Genomic DNA, 27,171 nt, shown 5'->3' on the forward strand with positions numbered 1-27,171 from the left:
ATGTATTAAAATATAATAATAATTATTAAAAGAAAGTGCGTGCGTACAAAGTACACATGTCAGGAGTGAAACTTTTTTGGCGAACTAATTTATACAAATCTAAAACTTTAGATTTCCGAGACTTAGAGGAAGGGAAAAAGGACGATATGTTCCCGCCATAAGTCTGTCAAATGTCAATCTCAAACCTCAGTGTTGACAGTCACATTATGTTTAGATTTCTAAATTGTAAATGACTAATATTTTGCCAATTGAATTGACTAATTTAATTTCGTGCTATTTGATTAATGTTCCTAATTCTTTTCATTTCATTTCAATTCTTATTAACATTTTTCACAAAAATAAAATAAAATATTAGGCTGTATGGTATGATACATTTGCCTTTCCAGTTGGAAAAATACAACAGCTACTACTACTGACATTTGACAAGTACTTAATTTGAATAGTAGTTTGATGTCACTTCCGTTGCATACCTGCGTGACGTTCTGCAAAAATTTTACCCTCATGCGCCTAAAGAAGTTTCACTTCAAAAATTTGGCTTCTTTACACATAAATAAGAGCTCTAGGTTTAGGTGAGCTCAACGTCTCACTGTATAGTTTGATGATGTTATTGTTTCATCGTAGAATTCATTCGTGAACACGAGTTAAGAACGTTTTAGTAAAAAAATCTGTACGTGTCTATGGGATTCATGATGCGATTTCATATTTAAAAAAGCGAATCCATTTTTTTCTTTATTCCTTAGATGGATGGACGGGCTCGCAGCCCACCTGGTGTTAAGTGGTTACTGGAGCCCATAGACATCTACAACGTAAATGCGCCACCCACCTTGAGATATAAGTTCTAAGATCTCAGTATAGTTACAACGGCTGCCCCACCCTTCAAACCGAAACGCATTACTGCTTCACGGCAGAAATAGGCGGAGCGGTGGTACCTACCCGCGCGGAATCACAAGAGCTCCTACCACCAGTAAAATTTTGAATTATCGTATAGATAATTTATTTTTATTACGTTTATGTTAGTATATTCCTTTCAGTATAGCAAAAAAATATTTACACTTATTTATAGTATGTACTAGCTGACCCGGCAGACTTCGTAGTGCCTCAATCGATAAATAAAAGACCTAAGCTTTTGTATAAAATAAACTTAAAACAAACAAAAGGAATCCGTCCGACGGGGGTCACATCAAAGGAAAAACAAAATTGTTATTTTTATTTCATTTTGAGCATTTTCATATTTATCTACCTTTTAAACCTTCTGGACTTCCACAAATAATTCAAGACCAAAATTAGCCAAATCGGTCCAGCCTTTCTCGAGTTTTAGCGAGACTAACGAACAGCAATTCATTTTTATATATATAGATTTGTTTTTGGGTACAAACATACGTGTGTGTTTAATGCCTGTATTTATTGTCTTTATTAAAATACATGTATATTTGTATGTCTCTGTGTGTTCAGCTTACATATCAATGCACTATTATTGTCTCTGCAATACTTTTGTTTGACTGACAGAGAATGCCTTTGAAACTAAATCCATTAAACCGTACACGTCGAACCTAACCCATGGATCAGCCCGCTGAGTTTCTCGCCGGATCTTCTCAGCGGGTCGCGATTCCGATCCGGTAGTAGATTCATTCGCGAAGCAATTGCTCTTGAGTTGTTAGGTCTCCTTCTTACTTACCTATTGATTTCGGGGTCCCGTTTCGCCAGTGTAATGGTGACTTGCATGCTGTCTTTCTCGCAGGCGACTGTGAGAGAGTCCAGGGCTGCAACGGCGCCCGGCCACGACGTGGTATCTGACTCGGATACCGCAGCTATCGTCGTTCCCGGTAAATCTATAATCACACGAATAAGATTGCGTAATTTTTTATATATTTTTATTGCCCGCTTAGTCAAATGAGCATACTGCCTACCTGATGGAAGTCAGCAATGACAGGGGACAGAGCTATGCCGCTGCCTACCGTAATCGTTACTGGGAGGAATATTGCCAGCAGATACCAGCATCTTGGCTGATATTTTTTTCCATTATTGTACACAGACAAAAACATGTTTAAACTTTCTCTTGATAGATAGATAATTTGGCTACTTTATTATTTGATTGTAATGTAACAGATTAATATAAATAACAGATATTAATAATGGAATGTCATTCTCGGTTTTTGGCAAGCCTAAATATGATTAAAGCCACTTTTGGGGCATTTTATCTCGCATTTTTTTATCGGTACAACATTCAAGATATATTTTTTTATTAAACATATCTTTTCAAAAGATTTAAAAATGTTTTTACGGTAAAGTATCGCGTTTTTTGATTACAGTTGTTACAATGAAAACGGTAAAAATGCTTTAAAAATTGTAACAATAAAACATAAAACGCGCCGGTCAAATCGTAAAAGTAGTTTTAATTAAATTATTAGAGGTGTTCTTTTAAGTTTTTTTTGTTGAAAGTTCTTAGTTGAAAAACGGACCTTCTGAAGTCAATAGTCAATAAGGCGCTCCCACGAATCGGCCGCGGGGTCAATGATCGGTCGTCCACCCTAGAACCGACACAAGCGCACAAAACCAACTTACCGTACATACACACTACACAGTTTTTAATATTCACACATGTACTTGTTTAAGGAATGTATGCGTTTTATGACATATCTGTTAGTTCGTAGGGCTACAAATGCGTTTGCAGCTTTAGCTTAATCTACAGTGATTTTTACGGATGTTCCGTTATAACTACTAAACCATACATCCGATTGATTTGAAACTTGGTATCCATGTAGAAAATATGTATCGACGCTTGAAAGTCAAACGTGACTAAGCGACAATAGCTGCTCTGTACACAGAGTATGATAGGCAATAACCATATTCGATGCGCAAAAAAAATATATTTCTAGGTCTATTAAAACAATTTCAATCCTACAGCTAGATTCGTTAAAATATAATTTTTTTCAGGTATTTCAACTTTAAATTAGTCTACTGTAAAGTTCACGCATTGTCGCTTAGTCATGTTTGCCTTTCAAGCGTCGATATGTACTTAATGGATAGGCTAACATTTATATGAGTGTTGGACTCCCTACACCAGTTGCGGGGGCGTTAATGATGAGAATCTTTGTGGGGGTGGGAAATAATAATGTTAATTTTAAATGCCCAGCGAAGCGGACGGGTACAGCTAGTTAAGTTATAAATATGAACTATAGAGACACGAATAGGAACGCGATGGTGTTTAATAATTCTATGGCCCCATAAAAATCCACAAAAAATTTGCTTTCACCGACTTTAAAGATTGACGTCACTGTTTACATTGTTCATAAAATATCTAAGCGAAAACTCGTGCGGGAAAGAGACAGAGCATCTGAGAGGGTTGTAAAAAATTGAAATGCTTTTAATTCACATCCTTGTCAGCCGATACAACAATGTCAATCAATACAACTTTATATTTAACTAGCGATCCGCCCTCGCTTCGCTTCGGAAACATTAAAACACACATGAAACCAAAAAAAAATAATAATAAAAAAAAAAAAAAAAAGTAGCCTATGTTCATTAGGGACAATGTCGGCTTCTAATGGAAAAAGAATTTTTCAAATCGGTCCAGTAGTTTCGGAGCCTATTCGAAACAAACAAACAAACAAATCTTTCCTCTTTATAATATTAAGTATAGATATTCAATAAGTAAGTTGTTTTAATCAAGAATATATCGGAAATCCTTAATTAAAAGTACTTTTACGGTTTATTCTCGGGCGACTTGGTCAGTCGTCCGTGACTATGAAAATTGTAAATTATTCGAAACGCTGCAAACAATATAATGACAAAAAAAAATACTCAAGATAAATCCGTAAGATTAGTTTTAATTATCTGTACCGATCGCGAGAATCACAGAAAATACTCTCATACTATTTAGACTAAAGGACAATGCCCAAAAGTGGGCCAACTTTATGTCTAAACTATTTGTACTTGAAAAACTATGCCTTATTTTTTCACGTTGTTTAGTTTATGTCTTAACATTTCTTTCAACCTGGCATTGTTTTACAAAAAAAAAAATACTTATTTGATAACATCCCAAAACTGAGTGCCATAGTTTTTAAATTCGCCAATAGGCAAAGGGCTTAGCCCATAAAGCCTTATAGTAAACCTTTAAGCTGCCAAACGAAAGAGTTGTCTGTGACTTGAACAACAAATAAAAAAAAATAGCTAATGGTTATAATTCAGACCTTTTAGTTTATTTTTGTTCAATTCAATATTTATATATTGTAATAATAATTATTACTTAAAATCATGAATTATTTAATATTTTTAGATATTATTGTTTCCATCAGTAAAAATCTCAATGGCCTACCATTACTCTATTCTTATTATATATGATCAGAGACATTTGGCAGCAACCCGAGTGAAGCGTCACTTGAAGTTTTATTTTAATGATTTTTTAATAGTTTATTGTGATGTATAATATATAAATTGGGTGTTGTTTTGTGTATTAAACGTCAATAATCGTTGTTCACGATTATTGAGGCATTGGAATAAAACTGTGGCTAACATGGCAGTGTATGTGCAGTTTTTTTTCAAGATAAAAGTTCTGCGGGAATTCACGCTCACTCAATGTGCAATTCATCGAGTTGACGTCAAAACTCCCAAAAAGCAATAAAAAGAGTAACACCAGCTTTTTATTGAAAAAAAAAAATATAACTACGACAGACTAGCCTGTATAGGCTACGCTCTTTGCCTAATTATTGGCGAATTTAAAAACAACAACAATATCGTTGCCGGTTTCCGGATTTTCATTTCTTTTTATTATTAGTATGAGGATATAATAATAATAAAATGTACGTTAGAGCTTATTTCTAGCAACATTAACCACAATTAACTTATTTAATACTGTAAATAATGATGAAAGCGATTGTTGATTTCTAGGAAAACAATTAACAACTTAATTTTAGCTGCAGAAAAAAACAGATTTCTCTTAAACCTGGGTGAGAATATAAAAATCGTTTTCTGAATATGAAACGTTATTTCTTTGTCTATCAAATTAAGTTAAAACCATCATGACTCGACAACTTTTTTTAGGGGCCCAAACGCCCTGAGAAAATGGGCATTGTCCTTTTTAAGTTTTTAATCATATAATGAGGGTAGATGCTATATAGGCATCCTGTATGCTGACAAACACGCGTTTGGAATATGGTGCTAACTCTAAGCTCCATACTTCGAGTCCAAAATGTTGAGCTCCAATCCCAGACACTGCTTTTCCCCATAAAATTCCGCTTTCTCGAATATTTCAGGGATATTGCTAGTTAGGGCAGTAATGCTTGCTTGCCGAATTTGAACACCGGGACAGGCTATGATTGATACGAGGACACCAGACGTTTTACCCTTTAGGCCACGACCGGTTTTAAGGTGGTCTGCAAGATCTATGTCTCTCTAAGGCAGTAATATAATTGATAGGGGTCTTACCTGTTAGCGGGATTTGCTTGGAACGCGCGGTCGCGAGCAGCGCGCTTATTATCATCAATAAACACCTCATTTTTCAATCTGAAACAAAGAAGGTATTTGTTTGTATTTGTGGATACTGGTGGTAGGTCCTCTTGTGAGTCTGCGCGGGTAGGTAACACCACCCTGCCTATTTCTGCCGTGAAGCAGTAATGCGTTTCGGTTTGAAGGGTGGGGCAGCCGTTGTGACTATACTTGAGAGCTTAGAACTTATATCTCAAGGTGGGTGGCGTATTTACGTTGTAGATGTCTATGGGCTCCAGTAACTACTTCAAACCAGGTGGGCTGTAAGCTCGTCCACCCATTAAAGCAATAAAAAAAAGGATAGCATTTTATTTTTTGAGCTCTTGAAGCTTGGAGGGTATACATATACAGCTATAAGCAGTAAATTGCAATTCAAAAGCCTACTAAAATAGCGTTAGGGTACCAAATGGTGTGATTTGAACGTAGCAGTTTTAATCGGAACGAAATGTGTGGAGTTGTACAATTTAATATTAAAAGCTTTTGGCGCTATCTTTGAAATAGCACCCTATGCTACGGTGGCGCCGCCCTAATTGATCGCGTTTTGATGGACACTTTTTTGTACACAAAGACTGTGCACCAAACCTCTACCGTCCTTATGTTGAAGTCATTGTCATTATTAAATAATTATATCGTTGTGGTAATCTTCAAAAAAATTTCATAGATAATATTTGTCTCGTGCGATTTGATTTTTATATGAGTTCCTCTCCACGGTTAGTCACAACAATCAGCAGTTTGGCTACAACTCTCGTCGTCTCCTTTCCGAGGGTTTAGGAGCTTGAATTTCCGTAGCTCTTGGGACGAGCCTTATTACGAGATTGCGTATAGTACAACGTAACCTTAGATACTTAAGGCGTGACGCCAAGTCTGCGTCAAGAGATCAGGCAGATGCTACATCTTACAAATTTAGCGGTAAGGATTCAAATAATAGGTTTTTTTACCTATGCTGATAGCCTTGAGAGGCTATTTCAGTTTTACCCTAACGTGTAGGTGAGCTCACGGGGCTCAAACCGGAGAGTTGCTAACACTGGCCCTAGCGAGGACAGTGCTTCGCAGAATCTACCACCGGATCGGAAACGCGACCCACTGAGAAGATTAGACGAGAAACTCGTGGGCTGTGTCTGTGGGTTAATTCGCTCACCAAGCCCTTGTCGCTTGCGACGGGCTCGACGACGACGGTGACCGGTGCTTGTGGTACCTAAAAGCACCGTTAATGGATCGGGAGGATCCGTAATGACGTGTATAATACGTATTACACACATTTACACTTTAAGATCATCACATAAGTCTACAATATTTAAATTCGAAAACAGACCAAATTTAAATACGTATTACGTTTAAAGCAATCTTAAAATTACTGCAGCGAGTAATTAATATAATAAAAGTGGGTCGAACGTGTCTAAAACCGCATTATATTATCATTTTTAATGGCTAGAAACAGCGGAGTACATTGCGCAGATAGTATGACGGCTTCGCTGTGCCAAGGTCACGTGGCCCTTACAACTGACAATCACGTATAGTGGTATTGCCAGAACATTAAATAAATTTAAGGTGAAAATCTAAAATAGGCTTAGGGTAATGCAGGGGTCGGCAACCTCGCGAGCCACATGTGGCTCTTTGGGTATGAAACTGTGACTCTCGATTTCCATAAGCAAATATTATTTATCTATATATATAAAAATAAATTGCTGTTCGTTAGTTTCGCTAAAACTTGAGAACGGCTCGACTGATTTGGCTAATTTTGGTCTTGAATTAATTGTGGAAGTCCAGAGAAGGTTTAAAAGGTAGATAAATATGAAAATGCTCGGTTTTAATAAAAATAACAATTTTGTTTTTCCTTTGATGTGTCCCCCGTCGGACGGTTTCCTTTTGTTTGTTTTAAGTGTATTTTATACAAAAGCTTAGGTCTTTTATTTATCGATTGAGGCACTACGAAGTTTTCCGGGTCAGCTAGATTTATAAAAAAAAAACATTTCAATTTTTTTCTAAATAGACTAACGAGGCTAGGGCGGCACCCTTTCTATCTCTCAGCCCATTGTTCTAAGTAAATGTTTAAACGTTTTAATTTTTTACTTAAATAATAAGTGATTATCTAATAATACCATATATATTATATAATTCCTTGTAAAAAACATTACTTATATAAGAATAAATATATATTTTTCTAATGAATAATTAGATTCGTTTTTTTTTATTAAAAAAACATTTATGCATATATACTACATATTTATTGTTGGCCAGAATTTTTTGGAACGATGCGGAGGGGTACCCTAACTGGGTAAAAACGTCCCTAACGTAAGATTTTTATTAGTAATGCAGACAGTGTACGACTTAACTTTGTAATAACGTACAACAAATAACATTTTTTTTTTTCATTCATTGACCACGATCTCAGAGCGTTCGTTTGCGCAATACACTAACTCTTATGCAAACAACCGTGAATGAAGTGTACCACAATAAGTTCGCACGTTGTCAAATGACCGTGGTTTGTTGCGAAACCTCCAGTTTTCTTTTCTTTATATCTCGAATAGAGCTTAAAATTAATATTTTTATAATAAGGAACTTCGTTCCTATCCGGTGTCCCACGACACCACACATCTTTTTTTGTGGATCTTTATAAACTTTGAATATTTGTAAATTGTAATTTTTGGTTATTGCGACTCAAAATGTTGCCGACCTCATGGATAATGCTTGAATATTTTATTAGTTTGCAAATTCCTGCAACGCTTCGCTTTGACTATCGAAATGAGATCTACAGATGTACAGTCGTAAAATTAATAACACAGAACATGATATCGTTATCTTTTTGTTGTACAACGCTTTTTTTTTTGCTCTGGTAACATTAGGTGAATGTGAACAAAGTGATTGGCCATTGGTGAAAGGACAGCACGCCTTGGTCAACCTTAAAGTAAATATATATCACGACTTTTTATTTTTATTTTTTTTAGCTGGAATTGGTCCTTTGGCCAAATATTCTAGTCTAAATATTTAAAAGTCGATGTGTACGTATTCTATAGGCTTCGAAGCGACTGGACTGACCTAATGAAATTTTCAGAATATGTTTAAATTGACGTAGAGAAGCTGGTTTTATTGTTTTAAAATAAAATCACCTAACCTAAGATATAGGCAGTATAAGATCTATTAAAAACCATCAAAGTTGTGTTAATGAAATATTTATTAAGTAACGCAAACCAGTTAAGGATTGAGAAGTTCTACGTTACGCTGTAAGCGTCCGCAAAATTACGATTATTTTCAAATAAAAAAAACTAATTTTTATCTATTTGGTATTTGAAAATCTATATTTTATTGTTAAATGTTTATAATAATAGAATGAAAATTATAGTACCAAAAATAGACGAAGTAAGAGAAAACTAAAGGAAGAAACAGAAAGAATCCCTTATAATGGCACATTGCAATGGATATATAACCCAAAGAAGATTGTCGACAGAAAGTTGGTCGGTCATTAAAATCACGCCAGATCATTATGCAGCATGGCAAGAGGACGTAATGCGTCGAAAAGAAAAATAAGATACATATTTTATATCTTATTAATTAATCTATTTTAATTGGTTTGAAGGGTGTTGCAGCCGTCGTAACTATACTGAGGCCTTAGAACTCATATCTCAAGGTGGGTGGCGGCATTTACGTCATAGATGTCTATGGGCTCCGGTAACCACTTAACACCAGGTGGGCTGTGAGCTTGTCCACCCATTAATCAAAAAAAATATATTTATCTATTATTAATCTATGTTATAGTAAATTGGATAGCATCATGTATTGGAGTGAAACCCAAAATATTGCGTAATTACCGATATCAGGGTTATACCTCTTGCGCACGTACCGTTTGGTACCATCCTTCTTTAAATATAAAACAATATATACTAGGGGTGGCCAACTTGATTAAAACAAAGATCTACTGTTTACTGACGAAGCAACCTGCGATCTACCAATGCCATTTCTTAAAATTTAATGAGACCATGTAGTTCAGTATATAAATAAGTAATACATTTTATTTTATTAAAAAGATTAACATAAAGCAGAAATTATATAACAAAAGAGAACTATTGTTTATTTTAAGGCTTATTTTGGTGGACTAGCTCTCAGCCCACGTGATGTTAAGTGGTTACTGGAGCCCACAGACGTCCACAACGTAAATGGGCCACCCATCTTGAGATATAAGTTCTAAGGTCTCAGTTTAGTTACAACGACTGCCCCACCCTTCAAAGCGAAACGCATTACTGTTTCACGACAGAAATAGGCAGGGATATTGTGTGGAAGGGATGATAAATAATGTGACTTAATGTTCATTAACATATGATACAAGATGAAGATGATGCGTGCAGCAATTGGGTGATTACGTTGCGCAGTCCCTTCTATGTATTTCTATTTTTTTGTCTTGCCACGATCGACTGAACTAATCTAACTAAATAATAATCGACTAAATAATAAATCGGTCGATCGCAATCTACCGGTTGGCCACCCCTGCTATATACCTTAAAAAAATAAGCCAATTAAACAGTTTCAAGTTAAATATGGACAAGTGTATCGGTCGATACATTTAAGAAGCGATGTTGCAATATTAATACTTATAAACACATGTGCGTCCCACTTTCCCAGAGCTTCATGTCAATAAATGCAGTTGCGACACACGGATCCGCTTATGTTTTTAATTGGGTTTAAATTATGTCGTCGTGGCCTAAAGGATAAGACGTCCGGTGCATTCGTGTTGAGCGATGCATCGGTGTTCGAATCCCAGGCGGGTAGCAATTTTTGTGATGAAATACGTACTCAACAAATGCTCACGATTGGCTTCCACGGTGAAGGAATAACATCATGTAACAAAAATCAAACCCGCAAATTTTAATTTGCGTAATTACTGGTGGTAGGACCTCTTGTGAGTCTGCGCGGATAGGTACCACCACCCTGCCTATTTCTGCCGTGAAGCGGTAATACGTTTCGGTTTGAAGGGTGGGACAGCCGTTGTAACTATACTTGAGACCTTAGAACTTATATCTCAAGGTGAGTGGCGCATTTACGTCGTAAATGTCTATGGGCTCCAGTAGCCACTTAACACCAGGTGGGCTGTGAGCTCGTCCACCCATCTAAGCAATAAAAAAAAAAAGTATCGTATTGTTTTTAAGAGAACATTGATATGTTACTCTGTAGCTCCCACACCAGTTTGTGGGAGTGCTAATGTTTAAAAAAATAGTACGCCTTCAGCTTAGTGCACGTGAAAGAAGTGAAACTTCTTTTGCGATCAGTATTGTGGTTTTCTTAATTTTTCATCCTTAATTCAATTTTATCTTGTCACAGGGAATCCTTTGCATAAGAGAAACGACTTAGCACGCTTTGTCCTTTCCCTCTCTGCACGATCGAGTTGTTTGCGAGACGCTCTGTCTATTTTCTCACTCTCGCTTTTACTAAATTGTATCTTTTCTCTCTAGCCGTAACGAACCTGTCGAGAGTTAAATTTTACTCTCAACGCGTCTAAAGAAGTTTCACTACAAAAGCATTCTGGCTACAGGCTTCAACGAAATATTGTTATAGACTGTTCGTTTGGGCATGATCAAAAGAACTTTTTATTTCGTACATACATGTACTTAAGAAGCGAGGATATGCACATGTTTTAAGCATTATAAAAATACCTTAATCCCATCGGAACATGAGCTATTTTTGTATATAGGTTTTACAGATTTAAGACTTTATTATTTCGATGCTTAGCTCGGAATATCTACGAACAAACACTGAAATAGAAACCGTATGTTTTTTTCTCTTAAGTTCATACAACATCTTTGAAATTTATCTTATACCTTTAAACGAGCAATTCTTGTGTCTTGTCTGAATCTCGGAAACGGCTCCAACGATCTTCATAAAATTTAGTATACAGGGAATTTCGGGGGCGATAAATCGATCTAGCTACGATTTATGTTGTTTTCAATAATCAAGTCTTCCCGACATCTATTGGCGAATAATAATACTATTTTTCTTAATTGAGAGCAACTAACCGCTTTAAAGACTATCAAAAAAAAATTTGCTCGGTTCATCATCTAGCTTACATTAAACCTTATGTTGAAATTCCATAGACCATATTGAACTCGAAGTAAAGTTCTTTAAGTACAAGAAATGTACACAAAAATGAATCCACAATTCGGCTTTGATTATGTAATTATCCGTATTTGAACAGTATTAGGGCCTGTCCGCACAGCGGTATTTCAGCGAGGTTTTTATTCGCGTGTATTAAATTCCGCGATCGGAATTACACACTGCGAATAAAATTTCATACTATTTTCGTCAGTTTAATTCAGTTCTCGGCTGAGAAGCACGTATAAAATGGACAACCGAACAAAAATTTTAATTTATCTAATGCTAAGGCGGCGTAACAGACGTATCAAAAGATGTCATGTGCATTGGATTCACCCACTTACGGCATCGAGACCCATGAAAGGATTTTTCTACATAAAATATCAAGAGTTGCAAAAATACAGCAAAAAGTTAGTTGGTCCACGTCAATCTCATCATTTCCTTGCACGGCCGCCGATCGGGCGGGAGAAGAAGCGCGCGACATCTCTTCAATAGCGACGTTGCACGACTGAGCGAAACGCGCGAATTTTGTTCCACAGTGCGAAAATATTCGCGCGGAAATAAATCGCACCGCTTCGCGTTCAATTTGCATTAAGTCACATATTTTTTTCCCGCGCGATTTTGTTACCGCCAGTGCGGATACTCCTATAATATTAAATGTGTTACAGAATTACGAGAAAAAAATCGCGCGGTGAAATATCGCTGTGCGGACAAGGCCTTAATTTAGTTTGTCATTCAGACAAACAGTTTGGCAATGTGTGTACAAGTTTATTTCAATTTAGAGTCGTGTTTATCGAAAATTAAGATACTGGAATTGTGAACTTATTTAACTATTATTACATTTTATAATATTATTAAGCACGTGAAGGTCTCATCACCGAAGCTAAATTCGAAAAAAGTACTAGTTCAAAGTAAACAGAAAACCTACTTAAGATTAATAATCTATTATTAGAGGCGACTCCCTCTTAAGTCAAAGTCGATGGGCGGAGCCATTGACGACGAGCACTCACGTGGACTCGTGACGTCATCTGGAGGGGCAACTCGTCATCTGGAGGGGCAACCGACCGACCAGCGGGGACATCACGCCACCTCGGAGCACTTTTGCTGGAAGCGCGCGCAGCGTTCACTTGTCTTAGATTTAATATTCTGTGTCGATCGTTCCTACCCACTTTTGTATTTTTTTATTTATTTAAATTATTAAGCCGTTGCTAAAATCAGAAGTGGGATAGGGCTTGTGCCCTATCCGCTTTTGGGTTATCCTGGCGTACAGTTTATTTTTAAAATTTGCATTAAATTAACAAAGTAATGACCGATATACGTGTAACTGGAAGCAGGGTAGGAGGACGCTCGCATTCGCCGAATGTTCGAGACCAATATTGGAGAATAATATTGGCGCGTTTAATTGCTTAAAACTCAAATGTGAACGTTGCGCGTGAGTCGAGCCCGCTAGGGTCGCAGATAGAAGACGCACGTCCCTCGACCGCGGACGGTGGTGGCGCCGGACCCGTGGTGGCGTTGGGAATCACATCACCGCCGCCGTCAGAGTCCCGCGCGTACGACGCTACAGACAGGATCATCGGAGCATTAAGTGCACTGTCCAAAGTAAGGTCGAACCATTTTTATATTTCTAATTTTGACCCCAGCGTTAATGATATCGATTCTTGGTGCGAAGTAGATTTTTTTTTGTCGGATACCCTCTTATGAAATGTAATAAATCACCAAGTAACTAGCTCAACGACTTTATCACAACCGACCTTACGGTCTATTTTTATTGACGCGATAGAACATGCTCGAGACTGAATGCTCAGTTTCGGTGGGTGGAAATAGCATTCGAAGGGTTCAAAATGTTACTAGTCGGCAAACTCCATCAATACGTCAATTAGACAACAGTCCGACTGTCCAGGTCGGTGATCATGCAAACGGGACGCCGTGTTGTTCCATCGCCGTGTCGATTGTACCCGCGTTTGAGAATAGATGTAAAATAGTTCCACCACGCGTTGTGACAATAAAAAGGCAACTACCACATCAGCACGGAAGTTAACCGAATCCATTAGATTCGTAAATTCAGATCGAGCTCATGGTTACCTTATTTCTAAGTTTTACCCTGCCGTGCAATACATAGACACAATGTGTAAGGAAGTAGAATGGGCTAGATCCTTAACTGGGAAGGCACTGAGTATTTGTCACGAGTTTTGGGCTGTCTTAAGAGTGATGAGCGTACTTGGTTACACGTGTGATTGTCTAGTGACCGGACGTGGGGTAACTTCGTAAAAGACTTTAAGCCGTTGTGTCCGCGAAAGTTAGAGTATGCCAATATTCTTTATAATGCTATACAATTAGCATCAGATTGCTTTGCCTCATACGTCGAGTGCGCCAGGAGATCGTTGCTCTGTCTTAAGATGGTCAGAGTTCTGACTGACAAACTCGGAACTTTAATAATGATACGGGGCATAATGGGCCCTCTGGTTGACTCGCGAACGCTAGTCTACAGATTCACGATTTGATTTAATTTTTGGTGGAGGTCAGGTTAGGCCGAGTCCTCGTAGGGTTCAGGCACTAGTTGAGTCACCAGTGACGCGTAATGTCAAACATTCTTGGGGTTGACTGCATGCTTCCAGAGATTTACGTGGTAACATAGTTCATGTAGATGTTGTAACGTGGTAACATAGTTCACGCAGAGATTTACGTGGTAACATAGTTCACGTAGATGTTGTAACGTGGTAACATAGTTCACGCAGAGATTTACGTGGTAACATAGTTCACGTAGATGTTGTAACGTGGTAACATAGTTCACGCAGAGATTTACGTGGTAACATAGTTCACGTAGATGTTGTAACGTGGTAACATAGTTTACGCAGAGATTTACGTGGTAACATAGTTCACGCAGAGATTTACGTGGTAACATAGTTCACGTAGATGTTGTAACGTGGTAACATAGTTAACGCAGAGATTTACGTGGTAACATAGTTCACGTAGATGTTGTACCGTGGTAACATAGTTCACGTATATGTTATGACGTGGTAACAAAGTTCACGTAAAGGTGTGACGTGGTAACGCAGTTCACGTTACGAGTGTATTAGCTTGACATGTTAACTTGGCCATGTCAACCAGACTTTACTCTCACAGTATATTATACACCCGATATGGTAACAGTGCCGTGTCGTCAGTACATCTAACGTAACTCAACAAGAGCCTACTATACATGAACGCACTGAAATGTGATGTAAAATGCTCACAAAAACTACTAACTTTTACTAATGGTTCATGGTACCAAAATCATGATTGTAATGCAAACAATCTATTTCTATGACGATATCATAGAACACCCCGATAGCAACGCTGTGCACACAGTGAGTCCTGCATCGTCAGAGATTGAAGACGGTCATGACATCGAGGTGAACGTGGACGTCCACCAGTCAGGAGAGGCCGTATTAGAGGCGACTCCCTCTTAAGTCAAAGTCGATGGGCGGAGCCATTGACGACGAGCACTCACGTGGACTCGTGACGTCATCTGGAGGGGCAACTCGTCATCTGGAGGGGCAACCGACCGACCAGCGGGGACATCACGCCACCTCGGAGCACTTTTGCTGGAAGCGCGCGCAGCGTTCACTTGTCTTAGATTTAATATTCTGTGTCGATCGTTCCTACCCACTTTTGTATTTTTTTATTTATTTAAATTATTAAGCCGTTGCTAAAACTATATATATAAAAGAAAGTCGTGTTAGTTACACTATTTATAACTCGGGAACGGCTGAACTGATTTGGCTGAAAATTGGTGAGGAGGTAGCTTAAAACCAGGAGAAGGACATAGGATACTTTTTATCACGTTCCCATTGGGACGTGTCCTAAAACATGGTATAACAAAACGCAACTGACAGCTAAACTTAATATATTCTATGGTTATTTATAGTAGAATTTTGAAGTTGACCAGTTGATGTGTTTGAAACAAACCGTGTGGCGGAACAAAGTTCGCCGGGTCCACTAGTATACTAATGAAAATGTCTTATTTAAGGTACTTTCTGACTACTAAAAGCTAATTTGTGTTTATTTGTCTGTAAGTAAAACCGACGATTATTCAACTGTCATCCTCTTCTACACCTTCATGTCCCAAATTAAGAGTTTTTTGGTTCTTTTTGCGTATCCTATCACTAGTAGCGAGTTAATCTTGGCAGTATTTTTTATTGCGACGCGACATAGAAATACGCGTTCAAGATCTAAATGTTTTTAATTCATACTATTTCGCCGAATTACAGTTTCGTTATAATTATTTATAGTTATAAGGCGAAGGTAGTTTGCAGTCGTCAGGTCCTCATGAGGTCGTTGACTCTACACTATTTTATTTATTTATTTATTAGGCTCACAATACACATCACAAGCTAAAAAGATACATAAAAAACACAAGTAAAAAGAAACAAAATCTGGCTTGCAACATAAGTTATGTGCGCACGACAAAACAAGACATAAGATAGTGCTGAATTTGTACAACAATGTTCCTTACAATTACGACAAAACAACACGATAACGAAAACTACTCTAACTTATAATGCAAGGAAAAGAAAATATTCACAATATAATACATTAAACAATTACATTAACCTACCGATTACTAACGTGGATTATTATTATTATAGTGTATTAAACACTGCCACGCCCGGGAGGACGGCAAGACACACTCCGGCGAGGTGGGCAACAATCGGCCGGAGCGTTAGATACTATTGGGAGAGAAACTGGCGAACTATACGGGCATTGTCGAGCAAGACTGCTTTTTGCATTTGGGCCACCACCGACTTTTTGTTGAGACCAAGCCTCTCGAGATGTTTTGAGAGGCTTTTGGGACCAAACCATTCACCGACACAACTACCGGGATTATTTCTGTAGATACCGCCCTCCACATGTCGGTCACCTCGTGCGCCAGGTCCAAATTATTATTATTAATGTTATTTGATCGTTTTCCATTGCCCGAGATGTAGTAACGTATATGATTTAAGTGAATTTTTAGTACTGTCGTACTGGGAATCGTCAATTGTTTTGAATTCTCGAGAAAATTGTCATGACTCTCAATGTCTTAATCTGGAAAACACTTGGACCTTTGCCATAGGAAGATGCGTCTTTTTATCCTTAGCACGTAACATTCTATCTACATAACAATTCTCAGGAGAATGTTGTGGACATGATTTGAATATTAAAATCGAACCTATAATCAACTAGCTTAAGACATAATCCCTTGGCCATTACACTCGTTGGAGACTTTCACTCACATCTTGCATATTGCTTCTTTCTTAATTATCTAAACCGGGACAACGAATGCAATAAAGTAAATAGATAGTCGGAAACTGTAAAATATTAAAATACTAAAAGAAATATTACAGATTTTTTCTTGCCTTGTCAATAGCTCACAGCCCACCTGGTGTTAAGTGGTTACTGGAACCCATAGACATCAGACGTAAATGCACCACCCACCTTGAGATAGAGGTTCTAAGGTCTCAAGTATAGCTACAACGGCTGCCCCACCCTTCAAACCGAAATACATTATTGCTTCACGGCAGAAATAGGCGGGGCGGTGGTACCTACCCGCGCGGACTCACAAAAGGTCCTACCACCAGTAAAAGATACCAACACCAGACCACCAGATGGATGAACAATGTTGCGGCTCACGTATGGTTTCCGAAGCCTTTACAACGCCGCCCATTTTGAGACTTGAGATCTGCTGAGTAAGCGCATTATTTTCGGTTAAAATAGACAGGACGGTGGCACCTTTGGCACCAGCGTGTAACAATAGTAAAGCAATTATTGTTAAACGAATACTATTTTAAAGAGCCCGTTTAAAATCCAATTATTACCGATAACAGTTCTAAGATTGTTGAAGTAATAGCTGTCATAATTATTACGAAAAAAACATTGGTTTGTTACACGGCGCCTTTTTATTGCTATGTACATATTATATTGTCGCATTGCTACAACGTGAATTATTCCACATGTTTCGATCGAGTATTTATTTAAGAATTTCAAAAAAAATCCGCTCTTGAGTCGAAAAATGAAGTGATTCGCGACAAAGAATTTCTCACTAATATTAAGGCACTGTATTTAATTGCGGGTTTAATTTTTGACGTGACAACGTCTTATAATTCGATGGAGCCGGTTGCACGCACGAAAAACATGACTCATGCGGCGTTACCTCGCTCTGAGACGTTCCCTTTAAGGCTTGAAGTGCAAGCGAGAGCGCGCAACGAGCGACAAAGAGGCACAATCTGCCTCCGCGTTTGGCAGCGTTCGACATACTGTCTCTCTCCTAGTTGAGTGAGCGATGCATCCGCGTGGACAGCTGCTATTATACAATAATACAATTCAAAGCACATTCATACTTATAACAAAACTATGTATTTACATAACAATTATGTCATTTTTTTTGTTTTTTACAATTTTGTAAAAAACAAAAAAAATGACATAATTGTTTTTATGCGTACAAATAAATGTAACTTGATCAATTCAATAGTGATTTCCATTTACCACCTTCTCTATATCCATACAAAATATCTATCAAACAAATAAAATTAAAAAATTCTTTTGAAAAATGAAACCATTCCATCAGTATTTTCTTATGACGTTGTCACGTTCGACTATCGTCAGTAAAACGACTTTACAGACAACCGATTTTCTTTTTTTTTATTACACATACATTTCCAAATCGCGGAGCTTACCCAAGAGTTTTTCGACAAAATTGGAATTTCTCAGTGGATTTGAAAACCAGAAAATCGCAGTTAAGAATTTTTAGGCAGAAACGGAATCTGTCAGTGGATTTGAACATCAAAAAATCGCAGCTACGTATTTTTAGGCAGAATTTTTTTTTTTTTTTTTTTTATTGCCTATGTGTGTGGACGAGCTCACAGCCCACCTGGTGTTAAGTGGTTACTGGAACCCATAGACATCTACAATGTAAATGCGCCACGCACCTTGAGATATAAGTTCTAAGGTCTCAGTATAGTTACAACGGCTGCCCCACCCTTCAAACCGAAACGCATTACTGCTTCACGGCAGAAATAGACGGGGCGGTGGTACCTACCAGTGGATTTGAATACCTATTTCTAGCAACACTCTATAAGAATATGTCTGGCGTTCTACCTGTTAAGCCATCGGTCAATACGCAATGTGAACGCGCTCCAACCAACTTACATTAAGTTTAGTTCAATAGCAGTGAAAGCAATCAGCTGGGCAGCTTACGTAAGCTCCATGTGCCATTCACTTAGACATTGCAGCGAACTGTGCCTCAATAGGTGGAGCTTTTATATAATTCATAAACTCGATTTAAGGAGTTGTATGCACTTGTGGCTCAGACGGTCCGTAACTGAGAGCAAACTTTGTGATCAAATAAAATCAATCAATAAAATCTTGAAATCGTCTTGGCCTAAGGGATAAGACATCCGGTGCATTCGTATCGAGCGATGCAACGGTGTTCGAATCCCGCAGGCGGGTACAAATTTTTCCAATGAAATACGTACTTAACAAATGTTCACGATTGACTTCCACGGGGAAGGAATAACATCGTGTAATAAAAATCAAACCCGCAAAATTATAATTTGCGTAATTACTGGTGGTAGGACGTCTTGTGAGTCCGCATGGGTAGGCACCACCTCCCTGCCTATTTCTGCTGTGAAGCAGTAATCCGTTTCGGTTTCTTCAAACGAGGCTTCCGGAGAGTACTTAACGGTAGGCAGCGGCTCGGCTCTGCCCTGGTATTGCTGAAGTACATGGGCGACGGTAACCACTTACATCAGGTATGCTCGTCCGCCTACAAGGACAATAAAAAAGTGGTAATGCGTTCTGGTTTTAAGGGTAGGGCTGCTGTTATACTATAGATCTGAGACTATAACGTCTTGCCTCAAGGTTTTAGCACCAGGTGAATCGTGAACTGGTTAATCCGTCTAAGCAATAATGAGGAGCTCTTAATGAAAATAGATCACCCTTGCTCATGGATCCAGCTAGGTTCCAAGTCGTGTTTGTGGATTCAGTTAATCTTAACAATAGATACGCGTTTCTCAAGCGTCGCAAATACGAAAATTCTGTTTTGTAACTTCAAAGAGTTTATTTTTACGTCAACAGATATTGCGAGACCTTGTGTATTTTTTGTCACATTATTAAATTGCAAGCTGCCAGTGTGTTACCAGGAAGCAATAAGAGAATCCGCGAAGCGTTAAATTATAAGAAGATTCACTGTGTAATAGGTTTTTTTTGGCCTTGCTCAAAGGTACTCACGTCATGTTAATTCGCAACCCTTCAATTTTAACCCAGCACTGATTGCGGAGTGTGACAAGTGTAGCAAAAACAATAGCTATTGATTTCAGTTTAAATTGCGGTATAGTATTTGCAGTAATGCGACCGAGAGTTCAATCTGATAGGCTTACATTACTGCTTAACAGTTGGCCACGAAGCAATGTTTATATCTTAGCCAAAAAAGACTGGTGCGATAAGGACAACAATATGACATTTTAATGTAGTAATATGTGTCACACAGTAATATAATGACTTAATCATTACATTTGATTCGTAAAGGGCTTGCATATAAATATTAGGTACATTGAATAATTGATAGTTTGCACACTTTAAGAGAACTGTTCTTCTTGTAATTCCTTCTCTTTAACAGAAGTTTTAGAGTGGGATTTTTATTACATAGTTAGGTGAATGGCCTAACTGGTATAGAGTGGTTCCTGTAGTCTGCGGGCATCGTGAATAATGCTACCTTGAGACATGAGGTCAAAGAACCAGTAGAACGTTTGTCCTATCCTTTGGTTTCGCGGCAGAATTGTGCAGGTTCATGTTCATAACGTGCTTAACTATCCAGTTATTCCAGTAAATTCCAGTTGGCCGCGAAATTAAACTTCATACCCTGATTTATCCAGAGATCTGTCCTTAAATAGTCAAGAACAGTTTGCACTAGTCATTCTTCAAGCGCTGCGTGGGGAGGCCTCCCACAAGGTGGATGGACGACTTTTTGAAGGTCCTGAGAATCCGTTGGACGCAGGGTACCGCAGAGCTGGTTATTTTGGCGAAGCTTAGAGGTGTTGTCCAGTAGCGGATATGTGGGTATTAACGACCAAATGAAAGATCTCTACCGAGCGGGTGATATTGCTCGGTAGACCGATGGTCCGAATGTTGAGAACTTGTATATATGCAAGCTTATCATGAAAATGTCGTAAGCGAGATTCAGGCATGTGTAGTATGATGGCTACTCGCCATAGATGTATTTAGAGTATAGATAAGGTATCTTAGGACATATACCTTAGGACATAGCTGAGGATTTTTTTTTACTGTTATAAATGCAGATAGCTAATGATTAAAGATGAATAAATGTCAATTGAGAAGAAGAAAGTAGTATCATTCAAGAAATCCCGTAGAAGACAAGTGATTCTAAAGTCGAACGGTGTATAATTATGGCAAATTTACGCACGGACATTGCACCAAACGATCCAAATTCAGGCGGTAGCGATGAACTCTACTTCGCTTCGGTAGCAAGGGGCGTGATGATAATAAGAGATGACAAGATCTTAAATAGTCACACTTTACTTATAAAATACTTTTACGTTGTCAAAATATCCGTTAGGTGTGGTTTGTTGATGCCTACAGAACCCTTTAGTCCGGAGTCAAGTGGGATTCGACAATCGGGAACCCTGGCTCAAACATAGAAGCAGTAATCCAGGCAAAGTTACATCAGAACATTCAACAGTCAATCTTCTTCTAGACGTGAAAAGTCGTATTAAGAATCTCGTAACTATAATCTTTAAGGGCTGAGTTTTCTGCCTGAAACATTGGCCTGTGTCTAGAAAACGTCTTCCCTGTTAATACTTTTATAATTGTTTAATAAAAAACTAATGCGTTCCTTTAAAATACCATCTATATATTAATACGCGGAGCAGAAACTTTGTAGCCCTTTTGACGAAAATTGCGCGGACGGAGGAGTATGAAATTTCTCACATTTATAGAGAATATAGAGAAGGAGTGCAAGATGATAATATTTTTTTAAATTATGCATCAAATAATAATTATATCAATAAAGAATACATTACACACACTACCATGTATTTGACACAACACATATACTCCTATTGTCAAACTTTTGTTATTGTTGTGTTCAAATTGAGAATAGATTAATATTGTTTGTTCTTATTATTATTTCTCTATAGTGTAGTCTTGGCGAAATTTATGATTATAGAAGTATAATAAATAGTCTTTGACAATTGAGGCTTATAAAATCAAAGGCAGCTAAATCCAAGTCTGTCAAATATTCAGGAAAACTACAAAAATCGGCTCTAAACACGTCATTACGGATCCTCCCGATCCATCAAAGTACTGCTCTTGCTAGGGCCAGTGCTAGGCAACACTCCCGGTTTGAGAAGCTGAAATAAATTTGTTCGGGTAGCTACAATATTCTTTATTTTAAAGTGGATTTATAAAGAATGAGAAATATTACTAATAATCTGAATCTTATATGACAAAACTTCGTTTATATTTGAGTACAGAGGAAATATAAAATTTTTGAACTGAATTTGCTAGAGATTTACCTGCATTTGTTATAACATGAAAATACTAAAACGTGTCCAACTAACTAAACAAGATGGCGCCATAGTTAATCCATTTTACTACATTAAGGTGTTTAGCTGCCTTTGATTTTATAGGCCTCAATTGAACCTTATTAATGTCCAAACTTATAATTTCAATTATTGTCGAATTTCGCCTACAGAGGGACCGCTGATTCGTATTTCGTCGAGAAATTCTAAAGCAAATTCAAATCACGTTTTGCAAAACCTATTGTGTATTGAAATACATAAAACCTTTTACGAAAGTTTAACTTTTTGTACATTTTTTATTCGCTCGAAGCGACCCGCGGCTTACGAAATGTTCGCATACAGACTTCAGATACTTTTCGACTTGTTTTTATGAGTCAACGCGTGTTTTTATGACTCTGTTTGCTTGTTGAGTCATAATTGCACATTTAAGTCGATGTTCCGACGAAATAAGAGTTATACTTCTCGACAGGATAATAGAAGAACGCCAACGTATTTTTTACTGGTAGGACCGCTTGTAAGTCCGCGCGGGTGGGTACCACCACCCTGCCTATTTCTGCCGTGAAGCAGTAATGCGTTTCGGTTTGAAGGGTGGAGCAGCCGTTGTAACTATACTGAGACCTTAGAACTAATGTTAGAACTTATATCTCAAGATTGGTGGCGCGTTTACGTTGTAGATGTCTATGGGCTTCAGTAACCACTTAACACCAGGTGGGATATGAGCTCGTCCACCCATCTAATCAAATAAAAAAAACATAATAGAAGAACTAATTACTTACATATGAGTTATTTTTTGTGAACAAAGAGAAGACTGTGATATAATATAGTATATTGAGAACTCGCACCACGGCTCAATAATTTCTAACGCGAACCAGTCTTGTATTCCGATATGAAAAGTTTAGCCATAGTCCTTTTTTTTAGGGTTGAAGGATTTCTTGGGTGGGCGAGCAAAGGCTCAGCCAGGAGGGGTGGGATTTGCTAACAACTGCCCGAGCGCCTCCGAAGGAGACCTAACAACTCAAGAGCAGCTGCTTCGCGAATGTATCTTCTACCGGATCGGAATCGCGACCCGCTGAGAAGATCCGGCGAGAAACTCAGCGGCTGATGCATGGATTAGGTTGCACGTCGACCTCTTTGTCGAGTTCGACGAGTACGGTTACCGGGGTCCCTAAGCTGCTCCTAGTGCTACAACTAAAGGCGTCTAATGCAAAGGTTATTGGATCTGATCCGTAAGGACGTGGTCTATTCCAATTGATATTTTTCATGTCTCAAAACGGGTTAGCCATATTCATACAAATCTATCTCGTTTTTTTGTATCTTGAGGTATTTTGGCTGGTTCGTAAATTTTTTTTTTTACTAGCAATCACGCCACGTTAACTGGCCCCGTGATAAGTTCGTAAAGAACTTGTGTTACAGGTACCAGATAACGGAAATAAATGTAAGATTTTTATTGTACACTATCATACAAATATCATCCCTTGGCGGGATTCGAACCCGCGACCCCCTTGTGTAGTGACCATGTCACTTACCACTACAGGTGGTCGGGTCGGATAGCAGTTAGAGACGGCCACTTAAGAAACCCGTCTACGTAACAGAGCACACAGCGAAGCGATGTATCGTAACTATTAATTAACACCGGAAACACATAAGTCATTAAACTAGATGATTTATTGACTTTGACGGGGAAAAAAAAACACAAGGCTACGTAACGAAGTGCTTAAATTGAACAGTAAAAACATTATCATGTAACAGTTAATGCGATTAGCGCTTAATTGAATTAGCTGTTTTGTTGTATGGAGATTGAGACTGATTGAAATTAGCGTACTGGTTGTAGGACCTCTTGTGAGTCCGCGCGGGTGGGTACCACCGCCCCGCCTATTTCTGCCGTGAAGCAGTAATGCGTTTCGGTTTGAAGGGCGGGGCAGCCGTTGTAACTATACTCGAGACCTTAGAACTTATATCTCAAGGTGGGTGGCGCACTTACGTTGTAGATGTCTGTGGGCTCTAGTAACCACTTAACAACAGGTGGGCTGTGAGCTCGTCCACCCAACTAAGCAATAAAAAAAAGATTCAGCATAGGACAAGCGCACAGGCTAGTTCAAGTCGAATGTCGTGTGAACCCGAATTCTCTTTGTAGTCTTCGTGGCCTAAAACATAAGACGCCCGGTGCATTCGTATCGAGCGATACAACTTTGCCGATGTTCTAATCCCGCAGGCAGGTATAATTTTTTATCGAATAAAATTCGTATTTTTTGTTTTTTTACTGTCCTTATAGGCATATGAGCATACGGCCCACCTGATGGTGAATGGTTACCGTCGCTCATGGACGTCAGCAATGCCAGGAGCAGAGTCAAGCAGCTCCGTACCATTTAATACTCTCCACAAGCCTCGTTTGAAGAAGGACATGTCATAGCGCTCGGGAAACACCGTGAAAATGAGCTCATTCCAAAGCCGGTTCATTCAAGTTCTAACTGAAGACTTACTTCTGTGACGAAGGAATAATAACGTCGTGTAATAAAAATCAAACTTGTATTCAAACTAATTCGCGTAATTAGTACACATACAATTCAGATATAGATCTTTTGTTTTGATATTTTTGTGCTTTGGTAACCAATTAACACGTAAGCCGTAAGCTTTTTCATTCTTTTATGCAATAAATAAATAAAAAAGATTATTTCTGTTAATAAGCATTTACGTCCTCGTTTGAAAGGACATCTATGGTATATTGCAGTCAGGACTTATACTTCAAGGCTATTAACTCCAGTTATCGTTTAGGCATCAGTTAGGCAGTGCGCTCATCTACCCATCAAGTAGAATACAAAACACGAAATTCTATAAAAATTAAATATTTAATAATTTTTATTATTTAATCTTCGCTCAAATATTTTTCATACTTTTTTTTGGTTGTCTAGAAGAACGAAAAAAAAAAGAAGAAAATCGCATCAAAAACATAGAAGAAAATGTTACTCAACTATTATTTTGTTTTTCCTTATTTATTTAAAGACATTCAAAGATCCGCTTCGACTACCGTGAAGTCATTCGTCTCGGTCAGAAAGGTACCTATATAATAGAATAGTGTGTACGCACCGATGCGTTCTATACCACTCATGAGTTCCATATGATAATTCCCCGTGGCTACATTGCCACTGCTTTTCAAACTATACACGTCATTACGGATTCTCAAGATCTATTAACGGCTTTAGGTACCTCAAGCACCGGTCACCGTCCTCGCCGAATCCGTCGCTTACGACGAAGGGCTCGACGAGTAAATTAACCCATAGACATAGCTCACTGAGTTTCTCGCCGGATTTTCTCATTGTGATTGTACCAGTTGTAGATTCGGCGAAGCACTGCTCTTGCTAAGGCAGAAGTTAGCAAAGTCTCCCAGGCTGAGCCCTGTGAGCTTCGCCTATTGTCTATACGATCTATAGCGGTAGGTCTCAGCGGTAGGCAGCGGCTTGTCTCTGCACCTGGCATTGCTGAAGTCCATGGGCGACGGTAACCACTCACTATCAGGTGGGCCGTATACTCATCTGCCTACAAAGGCAACAAAAAAAAAAAACGATCGTTGAAGCTAGTATAACCCCTCGAGGTTAAAAGCAGTAGGTAGAAAAACAAATGTTTTTACATATTAGTCGTGCTGACAGATATTTTGTTCTAAATACGTCAGTGAAGCATTTCTATTTCTCCATCATCACTTAAGATGCGTTTTGAATGTTTGTGTTGATTTATATCAGTAGATATCAGTTCGATTTTGTTCAATATATATTGGAACACATCGCCGTGGATACGAAGAAAATATTCCGTCTACATCCAAGGACATAGACAATCAGATTAACCAAAGGTGCCAATTAAGATAAAACGTCTGTCGCTACGTTGTGATAACTTAAATTTATTATTTACTAGTGTTCCCGCAGTAGTCGAAATTCGACTATAATTAATTGGAATTTTAAGTTTGTACACTATTATGATTGTCTATACTAATATTATAAAGAGGAAAGATTTGTTTGTTTGTTTGTTTCGAATAGGCTCCGAAACTACTGGACCGATTTGAAAAATTCGTTTTCCATTAGAAGCCGACATTGTCCCTGATGAACATAGGCTACTTTTTTAAAAAAAAATATATTTAATTTTTTTGGTTTCATGTGTGTTTTAATGTTTCCGAAGCGAAGCGAGGGCGGGTCGCTATCAATAATAAAACTAAATGTTCCCGAAGCGAAGCGAGGGCGGATCGCTAGTATTTTATACTTCTATAATAACAAATTTCGCCAAGACTACACTATAAAAAATATGAACTAAGACAAACAATATTTAATCTATTCTCAATTTGACAACAGACGTCAAGAACAAAACTTTGACAATAAATAGTATGCATGCGTGTGTGCGTCAAATACATAGTATGTAGTGTGTGTAATGTTTTCTTTATTGATTTAATGTATCTTTTATGCATTACTTTAAAAAAATATTAGCATTGTGCACTTCTTCTCTATATTCTCTATAAGTGTGGAAAATTTCATACTCCTCCGTCCCCGCAATTTTCGTAGAAGGGAATACAAAGTTTTTGCTTCACGTATTAATATATAGATGTTGGAAATCATTTAACACAAATCTATTAATACGGACACAGCTTAAACACCGAATCATGATGATTTGTGGTTAAATATCGGATCGAGTTCCACGCATCAGTTACCGGTCGCGGTTGCTCGCTGTCGTTTGGCCCCAAATGACGTCACGCGTTATGAGGACGCGTTAGCGTGTCAGCTTCGGAAAGATGAGAGCCGTGTTAGGCACTTGAACGATTTAAGTCCTTATAGAATTGTAACATTTTGCGTCTGCACTCGGTTGTACAAGGTTAGGTTACGTCATGACAGACTCGTCACGCCGGTTCTGCATTTGTATTCGGAGCGTACCTCATAGCGCTATCTCATCGGTCTCTCGAGTTTCATCATGACTTACCTTTCTTAGACGGACAGTGATTTAGTAATTTTTGTTTGAGTTTAATGTGTGTGTTGAATTATATGTGACATTCGTATCGAGCGATGCACCGGTGTTC

The 27,171-nt window shown here is 38.2% G+C and overlaps 1 protein-coding gene across 1 annotated transcript in view; it reads right to left on the reverse strand.

Annotated features, from left to right (window-relative positions):
- The window catches only part of pio (zona pellucida domain-containing protein piopio), a 68,641-nt gene that overhangs the window by 22,269 nt on the left and 19,201 nt on the right, over positions 1-27,171 (reverse strand). The window contains exons 2-3 of the mRNA XM_028172873.2: positions 5,425-5,502; positions 1,676-1,829 (exon numbers count right to left, since the gene is read on the reverse strand). Coding sequence (XP_028028674.2) covers positions 1,676-1,829; positions 5,425-5,494 — 224 coding nt within the window. The 5' untranslated portion in view covers positions 5,495-5,502. The remainder of the gene's footprint in view (positions 1-1,675; positions 1,830-5,424; positions 5,503-27,171) is intronic.

This window comes from Bombyx mandarina, chromosome 02 (genome assembly GCF_030267445.1).
Source record: "Bombyx mandarina strain Sakado chromosome 02, ASM3026744v2".
NCBI lineage: Eukaryota > Metazoa > Arthropoda > Insecta > Lepidoptera > Bombycidae > Bombyx > Bombyx mandarina.